Genomic DNA, 24087 nt, shown 5'->3' on the forward strand with positions numbered 1-24087 from the left:
AAGGTGATCCTGTGTCAGATCCTCCACTTAACCCGCGTGGACCGGCTCGTGGGTCACTGACAGTGGGTCCCTTGGGCCCACTGGTCAGGTTTGACCAGTCGCCCCCGCCTCCTTCCTCCTCTGGCCGAACAGAGGCGGGGCTCCGGCGATCAACGCCGGCGAACGGCGGCTCCTCGCGGGGTCCTGAGGGCGGGGATGGATCCGCCAGGCCGGGGCGGTCCTCCCGGTGGTCGAGGAGGTGGCGGGGATGGAGGGAGTCGCCGGCGGCGAGCTCCGCGGCGGACGGCAGCTTCGGGAGGTTTGGGGCTTTGGCCTACGGTGGTTCCCCGACGCAGCTGAGGGTTTGGGCGGCTCCGCACGGTCGAGGGGAGGAGGATGGTGGTGCTATACGGACGGGGGGGGGGCTCTGGTTGCGACTGAATGGACCGGAGGGCGGCGGCGGCTGTACTGGCCGGAGATGGGGAAGAAGACCCTCCCTGGTCGATTGCCTGCTATGGGGGTGCTAGGTGGGGTGGCTTGAGGTCGCCTGAGGGACTGGACGGACTCGGGGGCTCCTTATATAGGCGGCCGGAGTCGGTTCCAACGGCGGCCGTGGATAAGAACGGCGAACCGCCGTTCTCTAGCCTGCAGGACGTCGTGGCGGCGACGGGCACTAGTGGACGAGCTCGCGGATAAGCTTGGACTGCTCCAGAGGCGAGCTGGCGAGCGGCTGTGGCTCGGGCGGCGCCGTCCATGGCAGGGGCCTGCTGTGGCCGGCCGTCGTGCCCCTGAAGACCTATTCATCTTGCCTGAAGGTGATCCTGTGTCAGATCCTGCACGATACCTCATCACTACAACACGTCGGCGGCGGTGTATGAGGCGTCCATGGCCCTGGTGGCGCCTTCAAGGGAGGACGCATGATCTTCAAGGGAGGACAGGCCATCAGATTCATCCACTTGGTAGCGTCTTTGTTCATCCAGGTTTGACGATTCATCTTTTCATTATCTAGTCTCTCAGGGATGTCAAACGTACCCTCAACAACTAACGTCAGCATTTATTTTGTTCTGTAGTGAACCCCCTCGATGAATGCATGTCTGTTGCCGTGGCTAGAGAAAATTCTACATATCCACATCCTGATAACCAACAAGATAAGTAGCAGCTTTGATATGGAGGTATTTTCCTTCACTGCGTGCTTTTTCTTTGTGCCCTTTACTGTACTGTAGTAGCATTTGCTAAATTGCATTGAGAGAATAGGACGGCACAACAAGCTAGGGCTTCAAGAAAACCAACCAAATTCCTTTTTTTTGGATCAACCAACCAAATTGCTGTAATAGCACGATCCGCAAGACCTAGAAGGGATCTACACATGACATCGGTGGCTTCTCCTCCGCCTGCTATTTGCCGCTTTGACACTGTTGACAGATCCGAGTTCCACCTGCTAGGCTCGAATGGTAGATGTTACGGGCAACTGTATGTGAATCCCACTCCAAGGGATCGCTCTTCTCTATCCCAGATATGGCGGTTATGGAGTTGATGGCTCGTGTTTTTTTTCTCTTTTGCTTTATTTGTTTTGTTTTGTTTCTACTTACAATAAAAAACTTATTTATTTTATTTCTAATTACTTATGTATTTTCTTTAATTATTTTATTTTTATTTATTTTACTGCTGCTATTTTTACTTAATTTATTAAGGTTTATTTATTGTAGTTACTATAGTTTATTTTATTTTATTTTATTAAGGTTTATTTAGTTTTATTTATTTTATTAAGGTTTATTTATTTTATAAATATAAAAAAATGAACATAGATGCGCTTATAGAAAAAATTCAACCTAAATTCATAATAAATTTCTATGAAATTACTATGATTTAGGTCAAATTTCCTGTATAAGGGCATCTATTTTCACTTTAAGAGAAGCTCAACAAGGCAGAGAGGGACGGCCTTATAAACTGATGTGAGCACCCTTCGGTTGGCGAGGTGGGACTAAACACTGGCCGCAACTAGGACCAGCCCTTTAGTCCCGGTTTGTGGTATGAACCGGGACTAAAGGGTGGTGGGCCAGGAGCGTGGCCCATTGGTCCCGGTTTGTCCCACCAACCGGGACCAAAGGGTCCGGACGAACCGGGACCAATGCCCCCACGAGGCCCGGCAGGCCCCTGGCCGCACGAACCGGGACTAATGTGAGCTAATGTGAAAACTGCCCTGTGACCTAAGCCCTGTTTTCTACTAGTGGTCGTGCTTTCTCATGAAGCCTGTCCATTATTGTACAATCTAGTTGTCGTGGTGTTTTGTTGTACTTATCAGTTTAATTCGATTCAGTTGTCATGTTAGTTCATAAAACTCGTCGATTGTTTTAAAAACTAGTTATCGTTGTTTTTTTGTGCTTATCTGTTCAATTATACTCAGTTGTCTCATAAAGCTTGTCAGTTGTACAAACTAGTTGTCGCATTATTTTGCTGCGCTTGCCATTTAAGTCCTACCTAGTGGCCGGTTATTCCATAAAAAATGTCAGTGGTTTTAAAAACCAGTTGCAGGGTATTTTGTCCTCGCTTGTCTAGTTGGTTGCCAGAGGACTAGGCTGTAGCCTAGTGGCAAGGGACGCGGTGGCAAACCTTGCGGCCATGGTTTGACTCCCGTCGGGAGCGAATTTGTGGCGCCTCACCCGGGTGGGCTTCTCCTATAAAAATATGTCCTGGGTGCTAGTGCCCATGGATCTCATTTTTTTAGTTGGTTGCCGGTTTAATTTTACCAAATTGCCATGTTATTTCCATAAAACCATACTGTATGTCCCTTTATACTACATAAATAGCATCTTTATCTTGCTCACATGTGTTACTAATACAAGTTGCTGCCTCAAAACTTGTGATGTACGGGCGCTGTAGTTGATTTACGCACGCTACAATATATAATTGTTTTTTTTTTGAACCAACCCGGGGTTGGATGCTTAGAGGTCAGTGGTATCTTCAACCCACCAAAGTTTAAATTCTGGTGATCACATTTATCCTATATTTATTTTAGAATTTCTGACGCTCAGTCTCTTGAAGGATTTTATAGAAGTAGGGTGTGCATATGTGTGTTCATACGAGTGAGTGTATGCGCGTATATATGAGGCTCGCATCAGTACTATGAGAAAAAAAATATGTATATTTTCCATAGATGTATGGAATATTTATATCTCATGGCAATGAACGGACACGTTCAAAACTGAAAACCGTAGTATGGTGTGGACCGACCAGGATTGGAAATCTGTGTCCGTGTCGGAATTCGCCGGTGACACGCTGTTCTGGTCACCCGGCGTAGCGGGACCTCTTAAAAGCCCACACGATGACGCCCTCGGGGCCTCGTCAAGAGAGAAGCCACGCACGGGGACGAAGAGGAACCAAACGACGTCAAGCGATCGATCGCGTCCTTTTCGATCAGAAGATCAGTGCTGATATCAGATGGCGCACGGGCAGGAGTCGTCGCCGACGCAGGCCGCCGGCGCCGGGGCCGCCACGCTGTGCGCGAACGGCTGCGGGTTCTATGGGAGCGCCGCGACCGAGAACATGTGCTCCAAGTGCTACCGCGACCACCTCAAGGCCACCGACACGGCTGCCCCCGGCCCCGCCGTCGAGGGGGAGACCAAGATCAAGGCCGACGACGTGGCCAACCTCGCCTTCAACCTCAAGACGTCGCTGAGCCTGCAGGATCACTCTGCAGCTGCCGCCGCCGAGGCGCTGACCGCCGAGACACCAGCGGCCGAGGCGCCGGCGAAGAAGCCGACCAGGTGCATGGCGTGCAAGAAGAAGGTGGGGCTGCTGGGGTTCGCGTGCCGGTGCGGCGGCACCTTCTGCTCGCTGCACCGCTACGTGGACGGGCATGCGTGCAACTTCGACTACAAGAAGGTCGACCGTGAGAAGATCGCGCAGCAGAACCCTCTCGTCGTGGCACCCAAGATCCACAACAAGATTTGAAGGCACAAGGAGTTCAGGAACTTGTAAAGCGTTTTTTTTCTAGGGACATGTACATAGTTACTACCTCTCCTCTTTAGATCTTTCACGTATGCTCTAGCTCTTTAAGTTGAAGAGAGCCGCCGATGTTGATTTTTCTTGTTAATTATTTGTAGTCATATATTCATACAAATTGGTGTAAATACGTACCATCGTGTTATTCGATCGTTCTTGTCCGATGGTACAATGGTGAACCCGGCGAGTTTGGAGGCAACTCGGCGACTAGGGTTTGTATCTAGTCCTAAGCTTGATGATGGTGTTGACCTTGGATCCGCTGTGCGGACCTCTCCTCCCTTTATGTAGGGCTAGCGAGATGGTGTGAACCTTAGGAAGGGTTCATCAAGGTTACACCTGATTCTTTTTTGTGCACCAAGTTGGCTCACCGTCACCGACAGGCCTTCCAATGCTTAACAGAGATATCTGCAGGATATCTTCTAGGATCTCTTAGAACCCATGACTTATAGCTGAAATAATCTGCTACTAGAAGGTGGAGGTGCGGCGGCACGCCGCACCTGTCATGCAGCCCATGTCTGTGGCTGCGTTGTTTTTCTTATAGAAGAAAAGAGGGCATTGCGTAAGTAAGCTAGCAATCGGTATGTGCAAGCCAATTTAACTTAGATAAATACCGAAAGTTACCAACAATCAGTTCACCCATGGTTACAAACACATAGCCACTCCGGAGGTCGCAGCCGCCGTCGCTCCTGGCCTTCGTCTCTGCTACTCCCTCCCTCGCCGTCATCGTTGGAGGTCGTCAGGCTAAGCCTGGCGGAGGATGGTGACGGCGAGGACGTGTGCTGCCTCACCTTGGTGGGAACCGCCGTCTCCTCTCCCGTCGGCGTGTGATGACCTTGCGATGGCTTCTTGCACTCATCACCGCCGTGGGAAGGCCACTAATGGATCCGACGTGGATGCTACATCTAGGCGGGCAGCGGGGCCGCCGCTGATCTACCATGCTCAAGATCCGGTCATTTCGTCCTCTTGGTCGGCGGGTCTAGGCAGGGTTATCTCTGGCGAGATTGTAATCAGTGGTGATGTGCTCTGTCGTCGGTGTTGGTCTGTGTGGTGACCACTCCGGCCTGCGGCGGCGGCCTCACCCAAATTGTGGAGCCACCGAAAGGTCTTTGCGAGGCTTCTGATTTCCAGATATGGTGGTTGCCTCAGCTGTGAGATGCAATCTATGAACGACGACTTGAGCAAAGGATATGATTGTGCAGCAGCGATGATCGGTTTTCTAGTCCAATGCATGCAGCTGCTAGGATCTCGAAAAAGTGGTGGCAACAACACATGATTGGCACTGCAGTGCAGTGACGATTTCTTTATACATGATATTTTCAGCAATATCTGTTGCATCCTGTCACCCTTAGTCGTGAAAAATAGCACACATGAGCAATGGAATTAGAGATGCATTATCAATCAAAATCAAGTTCTTACAGTCTAGAAGTTCTAACCTGGGTACTCTAAGGCACATATTTTTCTTTCACTTGCTTTATCATATGCTGTCCTGCAGAAAAAGTTGGTAGGTATTGCATCATAATCAACCTAACATTATATAAAAGGTAGAATGAGCAAAAATGCTACGGCTTATACTACTCATGGCATTATAGGGGTTGGGTGTGTGTGCGTGCGTTTATAGGGGTGAGTATAGCTACGCATCTGTGTTGTACTGTGTTGACACTGATGCTCGCATTTTCGTGGATTTATCATGTAACCCTTAGTCATGAAAAATAGCATGCATGAGCAATGAAATTAGAGATGCATTATCAATTAAAATCAAGTCTAATTCTCATAGCTTAAATGGTACTAACCTAAGCATCTGTGTTGTACTGTGTTGACGCGGGTGCTCATATTTTTGTGGATTTATCATGTAACCCTTAGTCGTGAAAAATAGCAGGCATGAGCAATGAAATTAGAGATGCATTATCCATCAAAATCAAGCCTAATTCTCACAGTCTAAATGCTACTAACCTACATACTCTAAGGCACATAATTTTCTTTGATTTGCTTATATCCTATGGCGTCCCACAGAACAAGTTGGCATGTATCACATCATAATTAACTTAACTTTATACAGAAGGTAGAATTAGCAAAAACAAAACGTTATGCTTTGTACTACTCACAGGGCCATTGGGCTATGCTTTGTACTGCTCATAGGGACATAGGGGTAGAGTGTGCGTGTGCGCGTTCATATGGATTTATGGAATTGAGCATATGTGTTGGACTATGTTGCGCTGGTGCTCGCGTTTTCCCGAATTTGTTTTAGACTCTTTGGTGGTATTCATTTAATAGCGGGAGAAGTTCCTGCCGCCTACGATGGTATCTGTTGTGACTTCGTCAATCTCAAAGTATTGTACCGGCTCAGTATCTCGAAGGTTTGCGGGTAAGGTGGATGTGTATGCATTCCTAGGGACGAGTGTATGTGCGTACATGTGAGCATCTGCATGTATTAAATAACGGTAGCAAAACACAAAAGGGAAAATGTCTAGTAGTACAAAGCGTAGTACTCAACCCAAAGAACCAAACCAAGTAATACAATGTGTTGTACTGTGTTCACCCTAAAGAACTTAGAAGTACAAAAGGTAGTAGAACACGTGTCACCTTAGAATGTACACACACCAAACTACTTCAAATGAATGAGAGAGGAGGGATAGCTTAGTAGCTTTAATTCTTTTATATAAGCCTTACAGGCTCTAAGACACTGATGCATGCATGCATGAAGGCAGTAATGTTCACTCGACGCGTTGCCATTAAAGTATAGTATAAAAGGGAGAGAATGGAGAAACTTTCTGAGATCACGACAAGACTCCTCCCTAGGTTCGTTCCAACCACAAGACCGGCTTCTACATACTCTTCTGGGTTGCGAATGTGCGATCGAGTTTGAATGCATGGAATCTCTCTCTTGCAATGGGTAAATCGTGAAGGCCTACACGTCTTGGGGAAAACTACTCCTACCAACAATGGTTAGCTAATTTCCAGTTGCTTTACTCAGAAATGGAAATGGAAATGGAATGGACCAGGAACACTCACCTGGTCCGCTGATCACCCGGCGAACCGACGGAGCTGCCCCTTTGTCAAAACCAGAGTGTGACATGGCTAAGAATTAATATCTCACCAGAGACGAGAAAGTGAGACTTGATTATGGATCTTTGCGCGGATTAGTTAGATATAAGACCAACTAGCCATCCAAATTAACCAAGAGAATGTTGGGCAGATGAACCAACAGTTTGCATGTGCTCGAATGTGTTTGTGCGGACCAGCTAGTTAAGAGGCCGATTAAATTAGAAATGGCATCAACGGGTCCATAGCTCAGTGGTAGAGCAATTGACTGCAGATCAATAGGTCACCGGTTCGAACCCGGTTCGGCCCTATTCTATTTTCTTTTTTTGGCGGAAAACTCTTCTATCTTGTTGGCATTTTTTCTTTCATTTCCTTACTTGATTTATTGTACCGTTTTTCAAAATATTACTCCCTCCGTTCCAAAATACTTGACTTCCATTTGTCCAAAAATGAATGTACCTATATACTAAAACATGTCTAGATACATTTATATTTTGACAAATGGAAGTCATGTATTGTGAAACGGAGGGAGTACATCAGTGGCAAGCAACCGGATAAACAGTAAAATCTAAACAAAATAGTAGTCGCAAATATATTTTTTCTGAAAGTCATAGATCCATCGTAAGGAAACGACAAAAGTGGCCTCGCTCACATCCGCTATGACGTGTTGTCGTAGTGCTCCGTCATCCGAGGAAGGAAACCCGCCGGCTATTTCTTCCAAGTTCCCGTTTCAAAGTTGAGATTAAATGATATGTTTGAAGGTTGAAACATTACGCTGCCGGCGCCCCAGAGAGATGCAAGCATGGAGAACGACTCATTTGGCTTGGGTGCGCTATAGAGCTGGTTTGTGGAGGTTGCACATCCACACAGCGTCTACAGGTTGGCCTTCATTACTCTTGTTTTCTTTGTTGCTTGCGAGAAGCTGCGCCTGGTTGTGTGACTGTACAGTCTGTGCTTCTCCCTCTCTTAATTAGTATGAACGGGTGGTTGTGAGGTATTGGTTGGTATATCAACTATTTTGGATGCATTTCTATCATGAATAAAAAACTTGGTGACACCATTATAGTGAGCAAATGAACTTGGCAGATAATATTTATATATTGCAAATTGATAAGTTTTCAAACTAGAAGTTCGGTCTCTTGAGTACGTATATCTGAGGAGGATATATCCTGGACATTCCAATTAATTTAATGGTGGGAAATGAACATTTTTTCTTCTAAAAATCGTAAACATTTTTCATATGCGTGAACACTTTTTAAAATTACATGACTATTTCTAAATAGGGGCGAACACTTCAAAATGACACACTTTTTTAAACAATAAATTAAATTCTCTTGAAACACGTGAACACATTCCAATCTTAGATGAATATTTCTTAAAAATAAGTAAAAACAATTCTGTTTACAATTTAATTTACATGTTTTTTCAAATATTAAATTTTTAAAAAATATTCATAAAATAGAAAAAATAACCATGAATTTTAAAATTATTAAAGAACATATATGACCAAACTACGTCGGTCCACCACACCATCTGTGTATCTGCTTGACTATCCTCTGCAATAAGTGTCACCACTATATGTCTCCTACTGCGATGCTATCTCTGTCTCGCCTCAAGGATTTTCCCGTTGAGGCATTAGGCGGCCCAATATGGGTTCCTGTGGAAGTGTTTTTTGGCACTTTTTCATCAACTTTTTTGTGTTTCATGTGTTGGTTTTTATCGGTTATTCTTGTTGGTTTTTAAATTTTTTGTTTTTCCTTAGTGTGTTTTTTTTAACTTTTTTCGTTTCCTCCTTTTCCTTCTTTTAAATTTGGTTTTCTATCTCAGTTTTCTTATGTGTTTGATATGAGATCTCAACTGTTTTCTTTGGGTTTTTATACACATTGTACATTTTTATTGACATAAAGAACATTTTACATACATGATTAAGATTTTTCTAATATCAGTTTTTGTTTCTCCTTAACCAAGATTTTTAATGTGTGAATCGTTTTTCTTCTTCTTTGCTTCTTTTATGGTTGCTCCACTTCTTATTTTCCTTCTACTTTGGCTTCTTTTCTTATTTCAATATCCTATATGCTTCTTCCTTGCTTGTAAGTCCCATTCTTCTTTCTTTTTTGCAATGCTTGCTTGTCAGCAAATGTTGATTGGTCAAAACAAAAATGTTGATTTGGTATTAAGAAGTGTATGTGTAATACTTTAAGAATGTACATCAATTAATTTACGTGGAAACATGGTACATTAAAAATGGTTTTAAAGCCTTCGGGAAAAGTGTGGGCCATGTGTTTGAAATAAATATTTCAAAAATGGATATGATATATCCAAATAAGAAAATGTACACCCAATGATAAGAAAATGCTCATTGCTCAAAGGAAAAATGTCGATTTAGTAGTTCAGAAATGTATGCGCAATATACACGGAATTAACAAAAGGTGTGGAAAAGGTACAGTTGTTAAATGTATTTATCTTTCAAAAAAGTGTTGAGAATATATTTCAAAATGTTTCGAAAAGCCTTTATAAAAGACAAGGAATGTACATTAAAAATGTTTAACTTTTGGGAAAGTCTTGGTATTGTGTTTTAAATATGTACTTGAAAATGTCTATGATGTATCAAAATAAGAATATGCACACCTACTCAGCCATGAATAAGTATTTTCCTTGCATTTTTGGATAAGTTTCTAAAACATGTTTGACACTTTCTTAGAGTTATCGGCATGGTAGTGTTCCTTTTTTGAGAAGTTTTTCATTTTTCTTGGCCTTCCATTTTTGGGTCAATTTTGAGAAAAACTAAGGTTCTAAATTAGTACGTTCTTTGTGTTTTTTAATCCATTTGTCAAAAAAGTTTGAAGCTTTTCTAGAATGACCAACGAAGTAGTGTTAATGTTTGAGAATTGTTTCAATTTTTATGGGCACTTTCATTTCTGGGTCAAAATATGACCCCCCCCCCCCCCCCCAAATAGTCCTGAATTAGTATTTTCATTGTAATTTTTAATTAGTTTTCCCAAAAGAGTATGGAACTTTCCAGTTAGCATTGTAGTGTTCATGTCTTAGAATTATATCAAAATGTTCTGGCCATTTTCATTTCTAGGTCAAATTTTTACCAAAAAAGGCCCTAAATCAACATTTTATTTTTTTATTTTTAAACCATTTGTCAAAAAAGATTACCAGAATAATCAGCATGAGAATTTTATCAATTTGTTTTGGGCACTTTCATTTATTAGACTGCATGACGTGGCAACTGACTTGGCTGTCAACTCTTCAAACTAGTCAATACCGACTAGAAAACTGGTTTGAGGAGAGGAGGGTTAAAACTTCTTCGGGGTTCAGAGTTAGGACTTGTAATCTATATGGTTTTGAAGTTCAGGGTTAGACTTAAGTGACAAAAAAATTGCTAAAAATCGCCTCATTTTCTATTTTTATGGTAAATAACATGTTTGCCATGGTAGCTAAAAATCTGTTATATCCACATTTTTCTGAACTTGTCATCTGATCAGTAAAAAAATTATCTATATTTGCCATGAATTAGGAAACACTTTTCTAAGATTTTGCCATGCTATGTATATTTACCATGTTGTATATACATGTGCCAAATGAGTATATATAATTTACAGACTATTTAAAAACAATTTCTCATGAGAACAGCCTTTTTTCAAAACTTCCCACAATTTAACGTGGAATTTGCCATGTGCGGCATCTACTCCTTGCTGAAAAAAATTAAAAACCATGGAAATTTTCAGAGCCATGGGAAATTTAAGAGCATGTCAAATTTTTGTTGCTCTCATGGAATTGTTTTAACAGCCATGGCAATGTTTTTCCTCAACACCACGGGCAAATTTATATAAGTTTTTGTTCTGCGCCCATGGAAAATCTACAGCAATTTTTTTTCTAATCATGACAAATCTAGGATTTTGTAATGTTGTTTAGAGTCACCATACATGGCAACAATAATTATGTTTTCTGAAAGTTTCACAGCCATTTGTAATGTTCACATGTCAAATCTAGGATCATTTTTTCTCTCATACGTTACAACTTTTTGCAAATGTCTAATGCCCACATGTCAATTTTAATTTCAGAGCCATGACAAATTGTTAGAGCCCTGAGAAATTTTAGAGTATGGCAATTATTTTTTGCTCACATGGAAAATTACATTGCTTAACAATGACAAATTTTATAGAAGTGCAAATTGTTAGAGCCGTGGAAAATTTTAGAGCTCAGCAAAATTTTCCTACTCACATGGCAAACTTTTTAGACCCATGGCGATGTCATTTTTTTATCAATTCTGTTATGGTCACATGAAAAATCTAGGGGGAAAATGTTTTTCTATATGATGGCAAGTGTTTTTTGGAGCCATTTTGTAATGTCGTGCAAAACCTTCCGATTGCCATCTAAATAAACTAGAAAATAAAAGAAAATCCATGCGAACTTAAGAATGTGTCACTTTTAGTTTGGCCACTTGTCCTTTGAATTGTCTAGATCACGTCAACTTTTTTTTAATAGCAACTTTAATATGTGTTCACTGGTTAATATTTGTGTTTGAACGAATGCAAACTGTTGTTCTTTTTAGAGCATTTTTTTTGCCATGTGTTCCGTGTTCCTTTACAACTCATAAATTTGCCATGCGGCGACAATTTACAATTTTCCAATTGCTGTCATGTCGACAGAATAAAAAACTTCAAATTTGCCACGCGGCTTTTCACATTTTTCCTAAAATTGGCTTCTAGAAAACAATTTCTCCAAATTTTTGCTATGTAAGCAGAACAAACCTTTGACATTTTGCCATGATGTATCTATCAAAATTTATACAATTTGCCATGTTACCATGATTTTCATGATTGTTGATATACTGTTTTTTACACATAGATTACCATGATTTTTTTAGGTAATTTACATTGTTAGCATTTTTTTGGCTGTTTTCTTGTACTAGTTTTTTTTCCTGTGGTGTACCATGGCAGTAAGAGACAGGTTTGTGTAATTTACATTGTCAGCTCTCTAATGGTGCATAAGGAAAATATGAATGAAGTGCGAGGAAAAACGTACTGAATTAGTACAAGAGGCACGTATTCTCCCCCAGGTTCCAACTGCGTATACAAGACAAGACCGATGCATGGCGTTCAAGCAAGAACTCTTCTGAGATGCATGGCCGCCCAGCTTGTGAGTTGAGTTTGAATAGAAAAAAAATCCTTGTCTGGGTAATGCATGCATGTTCGACCAAGAACTCTTCTGGTTCTTTTGTCAAAAAAAAAATCTTCTGGTTCTGGGCGGGGACGTGATTGAGTTGGATAAAAACTCTCTTTTTCACCGACTTCGGTTGATTTCCTGCTCGTTTACTCCCAAACGGAAACGGAATGGACCGGGAGCCCTCACCTGGTCCGCTGATAACCCGGCAAACCGACACGGCAGAGCCCGCTTTGTCAAACCATAGAGTGACATGACAAAGAATGTGTGTCCGATTACGTGCTGGTAACACGGGAAATGCGAGGTAAAAGACAGGAAAGTGACATGATTAAGGATCGTGTGACTAATTTGATAAGACCAAGTGAATAACTAAGCATCCGATCGAGGAAGAGAATTTTGGGCAGAGGAACCAGCTAAAAGGTGTTTGTGCAGACCGGCTCGTTTCTGTCACTCGATATTCATCCAGAACAACAGTTTACGTTGCATGTCTTGTCACTGATATGTCACCTTAATTGAACAAAATTACGTCAGCGGGTCCATAGCTCAGTGGTAGAGCAATTGACTGCAGATCAATAGGTCACCGGTTCGCACCCGGTTTCTTGCAAGGAAAAATATAAGGGGGAAAGCGAGGAGAAACCTACTCCTACTACTAAGTACAAGAGGCACGTATTCTTTCGCCAGGTTCCAACTACGACACCGGCCAACATGCATGTCGTTCAAGGTTCAACCAAGAACACTTCTTGTTCTGGCCAGCAGGGGTGTAAGTTGAGTTTGAATGGAAGAAATGCTCGTGTGGGCAATGCATGTTCGACCAAGAACTCTTCTGGTTCTGGCCGGGGACGTGGTCGAGTTTGAATGGAAGGAAACTCTCTTTCTGGGTAAAGCGTGAAGGCCTTGCTACGTACTACGCGTACGTCTCGGAGAAAACCAGCGTCGGTCCGTTGATTTTCCGGCTCGTTTACATGGAAAATTGGAAATGGAGCTAGCCTGGTCTGCTAAACACCCTACAAAACGACAGAGCTGCTCGCTTCGTCAAACCGGAGAGCGACATGACTGAGAATGTCTGTCCAATCAGGTGCTGGGGAGACCAAAAACGGGAGAGCGACATGATTAAGGATCTTTGCCCTGATTAGTAATTAGATAAGACCATCATATCGACAGAGAATGTTGGGCAGAGGAAGCAGCCAGGCAGGTGCTGAAAGGTGTTTGTGCAGACCGGCTCGTTTCTGGCACTCGAGATCTTCACGGAGAACAACAGTTTACGTTGCACGTTTTGCTGTTTATATTAAGCGGCTAATTTAATTAACCGGCATCAACGGGTCCATAGCTCAGTGGTAGAGCAATTGACTGCAGATCAATAGGTCACCGGTTCGAACCCGGTTGGGCCCTTTTTAACACGCAATTTTTTTTCCTGCTATACAACTCTTATTTTTTTGGATTTCTTTATTTTTCCTACTAGATTTCTATTACTTTTGAAAAAGTCTAGGACGAACCTCAACCTCAACCTCAACATATATCCACTACACAAACACACATTTTCTCCGACAACAACAAGAAGTTCCGAGCCCACGCTTCAAGGATCTTGCATATGAAGCGCGGGTAGTGCCATTGCCACGGAAATACGTCGGGCTCTTGAGGTGAACCACAACATTCACCGGTCCGGTTCGGAAGACCATTTGTTGCGACTTGCGAGTCATCCAGATGCCCTCGCGACACTTGTGACGAGTGCAATGGAGAAGGGGGCATGGACCTCGGGGATGAATGACATCGGCAGGGTGTTACGGGCATGAAAAAGGGACCCTATAGAACAACCTACGATATGGCGGTGGCGTGCGGGGCGCTCAAGGAATATGTGCTCGATCATCTCACCGGCAACGCAAAAACGCGAGTGAGAAAATTTCAAAAAAAAAAAAAAGAACTCTTACGAACGGAACTTATAATGTGACGTGGAGGACCACAGAGGGTGGCAAGTGACATTTGGGTCAAATTGTTCAAGAGTCTAGCACCTTTATTAATCAGGGGAACTTGCATATTTGACCACGCATACATCATACATGCAAGCGGAGATTAGCTACAGGAGTTCAATTTTGTGATGTATAGCAATGCATGTAAATGTAAGTAAAGATCCACAACAGGTATTGGCAAGTTAACTGCTTTTTAGATATGGGTCGGTCGATTGGGGAGAGGAGGCATGACCCTAAAGCAGAAGACGGCGACACTGTGGCGAACGGTGCCTCGCTAGATCGGCGGATCGGAGGAAGAGGAAGACGCTGGATGTAGGAGACGGAGGCGCAGCCGTTAGATTTGGAGCCGATGATCCCCGTTTCAAAAGAAAGAAAAAAGATTTAGACCCTGTTTGTTTGGGCTTCTGCTTCTACTCTTGCAATTTTTCCACTTTGACCAAAAAACCATAAAAGCTGTGATTTCGATAAAAGCTTCTACATAGATGATTTTAAAGCTTTTATGGCTTTTAAAGTCAAATCTTATTATATTGATTCATCCAAAGCTATAAAAGCTCCAAATGCATCTATTTAGAAGCTTTTATGGTTTTTTAGTCAAAATGAAAAAGCTAAAAAGCAGAAGCAAATGCTCAAACAAACAGGGCCTTAGAGCCGACGATCCCCATTTCAAAAAGAAAGAAAGATTTAGAGCCGATGATCCGCAAAATCAATTTACTCAGCCAACTTATTAATGCTGCCGATCAATAAAGTTCCAGGAACCGCCTAGAAAAAGAAGGATGCCCGAAGAAATTAATGACTTCCAAGCTTTACATGCGCGCACGATCTTGCAGGTACGACGCCGGCCCGTGCACGCACGTACGTGTGCGTCTATATATCCCCATGCGGTGTGTGCGTCTATCCTCGCCACGTAGCTCGGTCGGCCGGTGTCACCACGTGTACGGTCAACGATCACTTAAACCCATGCAAACAGCATGCATGCCGGATCCCTCGGATACTGGACACACCTCATGCGTGTTCCCTCGAAAAAAAAAAATCTTTTTTGCAGGAAAAAAACAATTCATGCTTGCACAGCTCAGTTGCATGCATGCTAGCAGTCTCACTTGGTATATTTGTTTTGTTTTGAATAAATTTTACAAAATTACAAACTTCATAAAGTTTAAATTATGATAAAACTAATATGTGAAGTATTTTGCCATGGAGAATTCTATATATTCCGTTGAGCACTTATATATGTTGCTTGTCTACAATTAATTAACTCACTATGTTTATATAATCATCATGCCCCGGGGCTTGCTCACGTGCAACCCAGCTGGCCATCTATTTGGTGTGTTGGTGCAGCGGCGTGAGGAGGAGCTGAACGCCGTCGGACGGCCGGAGCGAGAGCATGACACGCGGCGCGTGCCGGTACTCGGGCGCCACGGCCAGCTGGAACCGCCGCAGCACCATGGCCACCACCACCCGGTACTCCATCCCGGTCAGGTTCCTTCCCACGCAGATCCGCCCGCCGAACCCGAACGGCAGGTACCCCATCCGGTGCCGGCAGCCGCCCTGCGCGCCCGCCGCGAACCGCTCCGGCCGGAACTCGTTCGCGTCGGGGCCCCACAGCGCCTCGTCGTGGTGCATGGCCACCACGTCCACCCACATGTTGGTGCCCCGCGGGATGGTCGTGCCGGCGCCGTCCACAGCGACATCGTGCAGGGCCTGCCGCTGCACGTTCGGGGACGGCGGGTAGAGGCGGAGCACCTCGCTGAGGACCCACCCCATCTTGGTGAGCTTGCCTAGCGCGGCGGCGTCGAGGGGGCCGTCGGTGGTGACCTCGCGGAGCTCGTCCCGGAGCGCGCGCTGCCACTCCGGGTGCGCCGCGAGCATGAGCAGCGTCCAGGACACGGCCAGCGCCGTCGTCTCGTGCCCGCCGAAGAAGAAGGTCTTGCACTCGTCCACCAGCTCCCGGCTCGTCATCAGCCTCTTTTTCCCTGCTGCTTCCCCCGTCTCGTCGTTCCCGGCCAGCAGCAGCGACAGCAGGTCCTTGTTCTTCTTCTCCTGACCGCCGGCGTCGTGTTGGCGGCCGCGGCGAGAGTCGATGATGTCGAGCAGCAGCGCGTCGATCTCGCGGCCGAGCTTCCACGCGTCGTAGGTCTTGCGGAGGTGGAGCAGCCTGGCCAGCGGCACCCCGACGAGGCGGTTGGAGCGGAACAGCATCGTCTGCATGGCCTGCAGCTTCTCGAACACCCGCGCGCCGCCCTCGTCGCCGATGCCGAAGCTGGCCCTGGCGATGATCTCCGCCGCGTTCCTCACCACGCCCCGCTCCACGTCGACCACCGCCCCCGCGCTCCGGCCCGCCGCCGCCACCGCCTCGCTCCAGTCCCCCAGCATCTTCGCCGTCGTCTCCTCCATCACGCCGATCATGTCCTGCAGTTCACCCATACGTAAATGTCAGTGCGCCTGTGCGTGGGTGAGTGCGTGCATGCATGCATAACCAGGGTATTACAGATCGCTACACGTGTAATAAGTACGAATACGTACGTTGAGGTTGGTGGCGGAGAAGGCGGGCGCGATGATGTGGCGGTGGCGGGCCCAGTCGTCGCCCTCGGCCATGACGAGCCCGCGGCCGAACATGGGCATGCGGTCGCGGCGGAACACGTCGGGCTTGCCCCACAGCCGGCCCATGGCGCCGGCGGTGGCGGACTTGAGGAACTCCGGGTCGGCCACGTACAGGAACGGCTCCGCGCCCAGCCAGTACACGAACACCTTGCCGAACGCCGCGCGCCACCGCGCGAAGTACGGGAAGACGGCCCCGTGGATGTCGCTGGTCACCCCCGCCCCCGCCGGTAACGTGCCGTTGCTCTCAGCCAGCGAGGCCGCGATCTCGGGGAGGTTGCCGAGCGGGAAGGACGGGGCCGGGCCGCCGAAGCCGGACCCGCGGAGCCGGCGCCGTGTGGCCGACGGCGCGAGCCACGCCGCGTAGAGGAAGTAGAGGAAGGTGGCAAGGGCCAGCACGACCGCCGCCGCCAGCGCGCCGTGCGTCGTCACCAGGAGAGCCGCTGCGAGCTCCATTGGGGCTAGGGCTAGCTAGTGCTCAAGCGAGAAAGTAATTAAGGTGGCAATTGGCAAAGGGAATTCAATGAAGCGAAGAATGTCGCTGCTTGGGTGTGATGAGAGATGGTTCGATGGTGTCTGCTGTCTCGCGCGTCGCGTTTATATAGAGGGGAGGAGATGAGCAGAGCGGCCATCGACGGAGGCCTGAGGGAGTAGGTGGGTTTGACCGGCTCACCGATGGAGGAATGGTCGGAGGCTGGCAGCGCCCGGGCACGTAGCAGCAGCAGTGGTAGCACGCGGCTTGGCTCCCCGAGTGGAAGCATCGGGTGCTCGTCCCATTCTTCTCCTTCAACGTCTCGTTTTCACTTGCGTACGTAGCTTCAAATCTCTCGGTCAAACGCGGGCCGCAATGATCATGATCATGATCGGCCAGCTCCGGCGAACGATTTTCAGACCAGTCAGGGAATATTTCCGATTGATTGATTGTGAGTTTTCTCTGCTACTACATGTTTAATTAGAATGTCATTAATTACATGTTTAAGTCCAGATTCTCATTAAGTTCAGAAAATAAGAAGTCCAGATTCTCATTCCCGCGTCAGCCATGCATATTTCCAGATCCTTTTGGAAATACACGTACGTGTTCGAAGGTTTATACTCACCGCGGGCGCTTTCGGTTACAAATATATGCCCTTGCATATGCCATGCGTATTCTGGCATCATGAAGCTTCCTTGCAAAATGTTGCTTAATTAAATTCCACACATTGCTGGCTGACTAAATTCCCTAGCTAGATGCCCCTAGGAAACTAACCATTTTTAGTTACGAATTTAACTTTTTTTTAAATACCCCTAGAATTTAACTAAACTGTAGGGCTCGGCTAGGCCATGAAAATGTTCCCCGCTGCCACGACTTTTCTCTATTCTTTTTGAGAGAGGTCACCGTATAGACCATGTGACTTTTCTCTATTCTTTTTGAGAGAGGTCACCATATAGACCATGTGGTGCACCAGAAGGAACCTTTTTCATTCTTGCCTAGATAGCTTATAATTCCTCTGTCCTTAAAAGGAGTGTATTTTCAATCAAATTTTTTTATATTCGACCATATTTATACAATAGTAGACCAACATTTATGGCATCAAATTAGTAGCATTAGATTCATGATAAAATATATTTTTATCATATACCTATTTGATTTTTCATAAGCATTGATATATTTTTGCACAAACTCAGTCAAATTTGAGATAATTTAACCCCCAACAAAGTTGAAACTACACACTTTCAAAGACGGAAGGAGTATACCACATATAATATGTGGTGCGCCAGCAAGGGGTATATTACACGGAAAAAATAACCGTCACGCCACACTTTTCGCAACATTACCGAAATCATTTATTGCCGTTGATCTTGGATCACGCTCCTTTAATCCCCACTTTTGTATCTCCTTAATTGGCGTGATTTAATTGGCTGATATTTTAATTGGCATGATTAATTCTCTGTCTCTTAATTGGTATACAATTAAAACTCGGTCTCTTAATTGGTGGGATTAACGGGGCTCAAACTTTGTGCGTGTGGAATAGGACTCGAACTCTAGTCCTCATTCTTTTTTTGTTTTAGCACAGTCGAAGTCATTCTATGAACGCACGCACGCACACTCTATCCCTATAAGCGCCTCCGAGAGACTGAGTCAGCATATCATCTTAAGATTGCCGAAGTTGCGCTGCGAACGCCATTGTCAAGTCTAGGACTTGAACTCTAGTGGATTGGGGATACCGTTGTCCTCCTAACCATCGAACTACATGTTGATTTGTGCCCTCATCATTCAAACTGTTCAAAACTAACCAACTCCGCTAGCAATTGGATGTGTATGGTTTCAACTAAAATTACATGTAAATTGCAATTTTGAATTTGTACAAACTCATTGAAGCCCTCATGAGCCTTCGTCGCATAAGCATCGTAGGCTTGATAACTTCTGTACAAACATAGTAATAACTTTTTGACTCACACAAAAAAGTTGTTGAAAATATACTCCTGATAATTTCTGTGTAAACAACATGATAGTATATGCACCGCATATCTGATAAACAACATGGAAAATACTATTAATGAACGTGTTCAAAGATTTATACTCACCGAGGGCACTTTCAGTTACAAATTAATGCCCTTGCTTATACCGTGCGCATTCTGGGCAAGTGAAGCTTCCTTGCAAAATGGTGCTTAAATTGCACACACGTGCTCTCCCTAGCTAGATGGCCCTACGAATTTTACCTTTTTAGAATGCCCTGAGAATTTATTAGACCGCAGGGCTAGGCTAGGCCATGAAAATATCCCCCCATCATGGGTTCTTTGAATTCTTTTCAAGATAGCTATCCACAGATGACGGATTAATTAATACCTTAATCTGCACGTGTTTGCAACAACAACTGAAAATGAATCTAGTTGTCCACGTGTGGGCACGGGGGAGAGGGGGTGGGGAGTGAGGGATGGCCGGGCACGGGCAAACTCGGGGAAGAGACTACGCCGGCGATGGGAGGCCGGGGACAGCAATTCGGCCTGCGGCGGTGGGTGGGTCGACGACAACTGGGCGACGGAACACATCAACAACAAGGTTCAAAACTCGAGTGACCTTGACAACAATGCAAGCAACGGACAGCCCATGGAAGAAATGAGTAGACCGTTAGGCGCTCCCCCTGGCGACGGCTCGGGCGCCTTGCCTTGGTCGCCCAGGGCTTCGGCCAGCGAGGGCTGGGAGGTGGTTAGGCGTGGTGCTGGCTCCTCCCCGGCAAGGACGCGGCTGGGCTCGGCGGTGGGCTCGGCGGTGGCGTCTGTAGGAGGCAGGTTTTGGGCGTTGGCAGGCGAGGAGCCGGAGGATGAGGACGACGTGGATCTGGCGTCGGAGGCAGGGCGGCCGGCGCCTGAGGGCCCGTCGATTGGTGATTTCGTCGCCTTCGCGCAAGCCGAGGGGAGTGGCGCCGCTGGGGTGCGTCGCCGTTTCGCTCCGGGTGGCCGGGGACCGCGCGCCGTCGCAGTTCGTGCCTGGCAGCCCTCGCTGACCCCGGACAGGGTTGCGTCTCCTGGAGGTGCCGCGCGGGAGATCAGGTCGCGGGCGGCGTCCGCGCTGCTCGCATCGGTGGACCCGGAGGTCGAGTGGCCGCGCCTGCCGACGCTGGTGGCCGCCGGTCAGGTGTCGGAGGAGGCGGCGGCAGGGTTGCTGGCGGCGGAAGATGGCTCTGCTTCTCCTCAGGCTAGGGTTGGCGTTGCTGGGCCTGGGGCCGTGGTAGGGCAAGTGGGCCGTGGGCCGGTCCCCGTGCCTGGGCCGGGCGGCGAGGGTGTGTCTAGCCACGTGGGGTCCAAAATTCCGCCAGCGGGCGGTGGCCTGGTTCCTACTGGGCCGAATGGCTCGGCTAGGCCCGCACCGGACCTACCTAGGACTAGGCCCAGCCACGGCACATATATATGGCTGCGGCGCGGCTGCCCCGTCCCCTCGCTAGGGTTCCCCGCATCCAGAAACGAGGTGCGGCGCCTTGCTCACCTCGCCAGATCCATTCGTCCCACCCCCCCTCCTACGCTTCCCATTTCGTTTGCAGCGGCGGTGATGAGCGAACGACGCGTGGAGAAGCGGCCGATGGAGGCCCCGGACCTGGATGGGGAGCGGCGGCGGGAGAGAGACCTGCGGGAGAAGGCGAAGAAGGAGATGCGCGCGAGCAAGGTGGTAGATCCGAGCGCTACCAAGAGCAAGTGGGGCGTGAGGGGGATTGGGGTCCCCCTCCCCCCTGGTGGATCCAGTAGCAGGAGAGAAAGAAGAAGAAGAAGGAGTTGGCGCGTCGGCGGGAGCTCGAGCGTAAGCCGATGGATCACCCCAACTGCGGTGGTGGCCACGGGGATCCACTGGCTAAGAGACCCAGGGCGGCTTCCGCCCCCCTGACGGTGCCGCTCCCCCCTGGATCGAAGGGTACGGCGGGCGAACCCATTCCGGTGGAGGATGCGCTGGAGGCCCCGGACGTGGAATGCTTCAAGTGTGGGAGACTCGGCCATTTTCAGTCGAAGTGCAAGTTCCAGCCCTTGTGTGTGCTGTGCAAGGAGGAGGGACACGCGTCTGCGCACTGCCCGACGAGGGGTTGGCAGCCTTGCTTGCAGATCATGGGTAGCGCAATTTCTGGGGAAGGCTTCTTCTGTCTTCAGTTCGAAGAGGAGGAGGAATCCGAGGGACCACGGCAGCTCTCTGTTGGCAACGCCGCTATCCTATCTGCTGAGCCAGGCCGTCTGAGCCTGCGGATTCTCATACAGGAGCTCAACCACATGGTCACGGGGGACTGGGACTGGCAAGTCACTCAAGTGGGAGAGGACGATTTCATGGTGGTGTTCCCTTCAGCAGATCTCCTGCATATGGCTCGGACTAGTGGCAAGCTTTTCCTTTCTATCAACGATATCATTGCTAGGGTGCGTGATGTGGAGCAGGAGGTGATCCCCCCGATGGTGATGCCAGAAGCTTGGGTGCGGCTCCACGGGATTCCTGAGAAACACCGTAAGATTGAGCGAATCAAGGAGGCGTTTAAGATGCTGGGACGTCCGATCGTGGTCGATGAGCTCTCCCTCATAAAGCTGGGGCCTGTGAGGATGAAACTGGCTTGCAAGTCGCCGGAAAAACTTAATGGCACGGTCGAGGTGTGGTTCAATCACGAAGGGTACCAGATCAAGGTGGAGTTGGAGCGGCTGCCGCGGAGGCTGGGGGACGGTGGTGGTGCCCCTGGGGCGGGCCCATCCGCCCCCTTTCCAGAGAGCCAGCAAGGTGTGGGCGGGCAGCTCAAGCTTGGGACAGCCGCGGGCATCCCCTCCAAGCAAGCTGCCAATGGTGCGAAAATGGGCAATTCTGCGGCTGGGGTGCCCCAGAAGGTGGCGCCTGGCCCGGGTGCGGCCCCGGTTGGTCAAGACGTGGTGATGGGCGAGCTGCCTGAGGAGCCCGAAGATAGCATTCCAGATACTTCCATTGATACGGAGACTTGGGAAAAGCTGGGTGTGCTCGCAACTCAAGACACTACTGTTAGCTTCCCCCCCTGGCCCGCTCCCTGGATCAGTCCTTCGACCAGTACGGCTCCAACTTGCCAGCTCAAATCAAGCCTGTGCCCTTGTCACTGGTGTCTAAGAAGACAGGCCCATTGCCTGCCTCTCCAGCGCGCGGAGGAGGCTCGGGGTCAGCTGCGCTCTCGAGGTGACCGACCTTACCCCGGCCTCGGGCAAGCGTATGTCGAGCGGCTCCGGTCGGCAGGCCAAGGAGACAGCAGGGAGGAAGCCAGGGAACAAGACGGTGGCCAAGGAGTCGGCGGGTTCGATCGATGCGCTGGGAGGAGAGCTAGGAGCGGCTCTGGAGGCGCCAGGGCCGGCGACCAAGGCCAAGCGTTCGAGGGCGACTCCGGTGGCGACCCGGGCTCCTAGCGTGCGCGCCAAGGCCAAGCTTGGGGACATGTCCTTGTTGGAAAGCGCCAAGCTCCGTGCTGCTGACAAAAACATGGACGTGACAGGTAACCCTTTCCCCTCTTTCAAGATCTTGAATGCCTTCTCTGACGCTCATCTTGCTGAGATTCTTCACGATAGTGGCGTAGCGCTAGACTCCTCGCCTTTGGATATCATTTCCTTAGTTTGCGCGCGTGAAGATGCTCAGGCCGCTCTCGCGGCTGCTGCCGCCCGCTGTGCAGCTGTGCAGTCTGTGGACGGTCAGGCTGCAGTACCAGTAGGGGCTGGTGCAGTCGCTCTGCCCGCCGAGGAAGACGAGGCCGGGGTGGCCTCGGACTTGCCTTCTTCCAGCCGAGCGCCGGCAAGGAAGCGTGTGGCCAAGGCGGTAAGCTCCCGTGGAGTTCGCCTGCGTAATCGGGTTATTTGATGAGGTACATCTTCTGGAATATTCGCGGATGCGGCCATGGGGGGCGGCGTACGCAGCTCAGAGAGTATATGTCCAAAGAACACATAGACTTTGTAGCGCTCCAAGAGACTATTAAGGCTGATTTCACGTTTAGAGATATAGTGGCGTATGATCCTCTTCAGCGTTTCGATTGGTTCTGGACCCCTTCCTTGGGTCTTTCTGGAGGCCAGCTGATGCGCTGTAATAAAGATATTTGCGATGTAATTGCGTGGGAGCCGGGTACGTTTTATATTGAAGCTACTGTTCGTCACCGGGTATCCATGGCAACTTGGGTGATTGTCAGTGTATACGGGCCGGCGGACCACGCGAGGTCTGCAGATTTCTTGGGGGAAATCACAACCTTGGTCGGGGCCAAACGAGCGGCCAACATGCCTGTTGTTGTGGGCGGGGACTTCAACTTGATCCGCTCGGGGGCGGACAAGAACAATGGCAACAATGGACAATGGACAATCCACTTGGTTTTGCTAGTGGACAAGAACAATGGCAACAATGGACAATGGACAATCCAAAGGGATCCAAGCGGTCCGGCCCGCTTTTGCTAGTGGGGCCAAATTCCAGATTAACAATGGACAATCCACTTGGTTTTGGCTGGACCATTGGCTGGGCGCCTCCCCCCTTTGGCAAAGTCACCCCAATTTATTTCGGATCGCCACTGACATCAACATCTTAGTGGGAGAGGCAGCTCGTACTGACCCTCCAGCGATCCACTTCATGCGGGCCCTTTCCAACGCCGAACGGGTGGCATGGGACGATCTAGTTCATCAAATTGGTGCCAACCGTATAGGGACGGGCGATGATTCGGTAGAATGGAGCTTGACAGCGTCCCGGAAATTCTCGGTTAAATCCTTATACAGCAAGCTTACTGAAGGGACAGCGCTTGATATAGCTAGGGGGCTGTTGAAGGCAGGCCTGCCCTTGAAAATTAAAATCTTCATGTGGCAAATGTTCAGGAATAGGGTGCCCACGTCGAATAATGTGGCCAAACGT

General features: G+C 48.0%; 2 protein-coding genes and 3 non-coding genes across 5 annotated transcripts; 4 read left to right on the plus strand and 1 right to left on the minus strand.

Moving 5' to 3' along the window:
- The first annotated feature begins 3326 nt into the window (after positions 1-3326).
- On the plus strand, positions 3327-4015 carry LOC123142209 (zinc finger A20 and AN1 domain-containing stress-associated protein 12-like). Its single transcript, XM_044561204.1, has one exon. The coding sequence runs from the start codon at positions 3418-3420 to the stop codon at positions 3928-3930; it is 513 nt and encodes a 170-aa protein (XP_044417139.1). The 5' UTR covers positions 3327-3417; the 3' UTR covers positions 3931-4015.
- A 3243-nt stretch (positions 4016-7258) lies between these two features.
- TRNAC-GCA (transfer RNA cysteine (anticodon GCA)) lies at positions 7259-7330 on the plus strand. The gene has a single exon. It is a non-coding gene; the product is annotated as a tRNA-Cys (tRNA).
- A 5392-nt stretch (positions 7331-12722) lies between these two features.
- Positions 12723-12796, plus strand: TRNAC-GCA (transfer RNA cysteine (anticodon GCA)). The gene has a single exon. It is a non-coding gene; the product is annotated as a tRNA-Cys (tRNA).
- Positions 12797-13509: 713 nt separating this feature from the next.
- Positions 13510-13581, plus strand: TRNAC-GCA (transfer RNA cysteine (anticodon GCA)). Its single transcript has one exon. It is a non-coding gene; the product is annotated as a tRNA-Cys (tRNA).
- A 1648-nt stretch (positions 13582-15229) lies between these two features.
- On the minus strand, positions 15230-17294 carry LOC123142210 (cytochrome P450 714C2). The gene is made up of 2 exons (XM_044561205.1): positions 16677-17294; positions 15230-16562 (listed from the first exon to the last, which is right to left on the minus strand). Exons 1-2 carry the CDS (start codon positions 17205-17207, stop codon positions 15471-15473), a joined length of 1623 nt encoding a protein of 540 aa, XP_044417140.1. The 5' UTR covers positions 17208-17294; the 3' UTR covers positions 15230-15470.
- Between the last annotated feature and the right edge of the window lie 6793 nt (positions 17295-24087).

This window comes from Triticum aestivum, chromosome 6D, assembly GCF_018294505.1.
Source record: "Triticum aestivum cultivar Chinese Spring chromosome 6D, IWGSC CS RefSeq v2.1, whole genome shotgun sequence".
NCBI classification, from domain to species: domain Eukaryota; kingdom Viridiplantae; phylum Streptophyta; class Magnoliopsida; order Poales; family Poaceae; genus Triticum; species Triticum aestivum.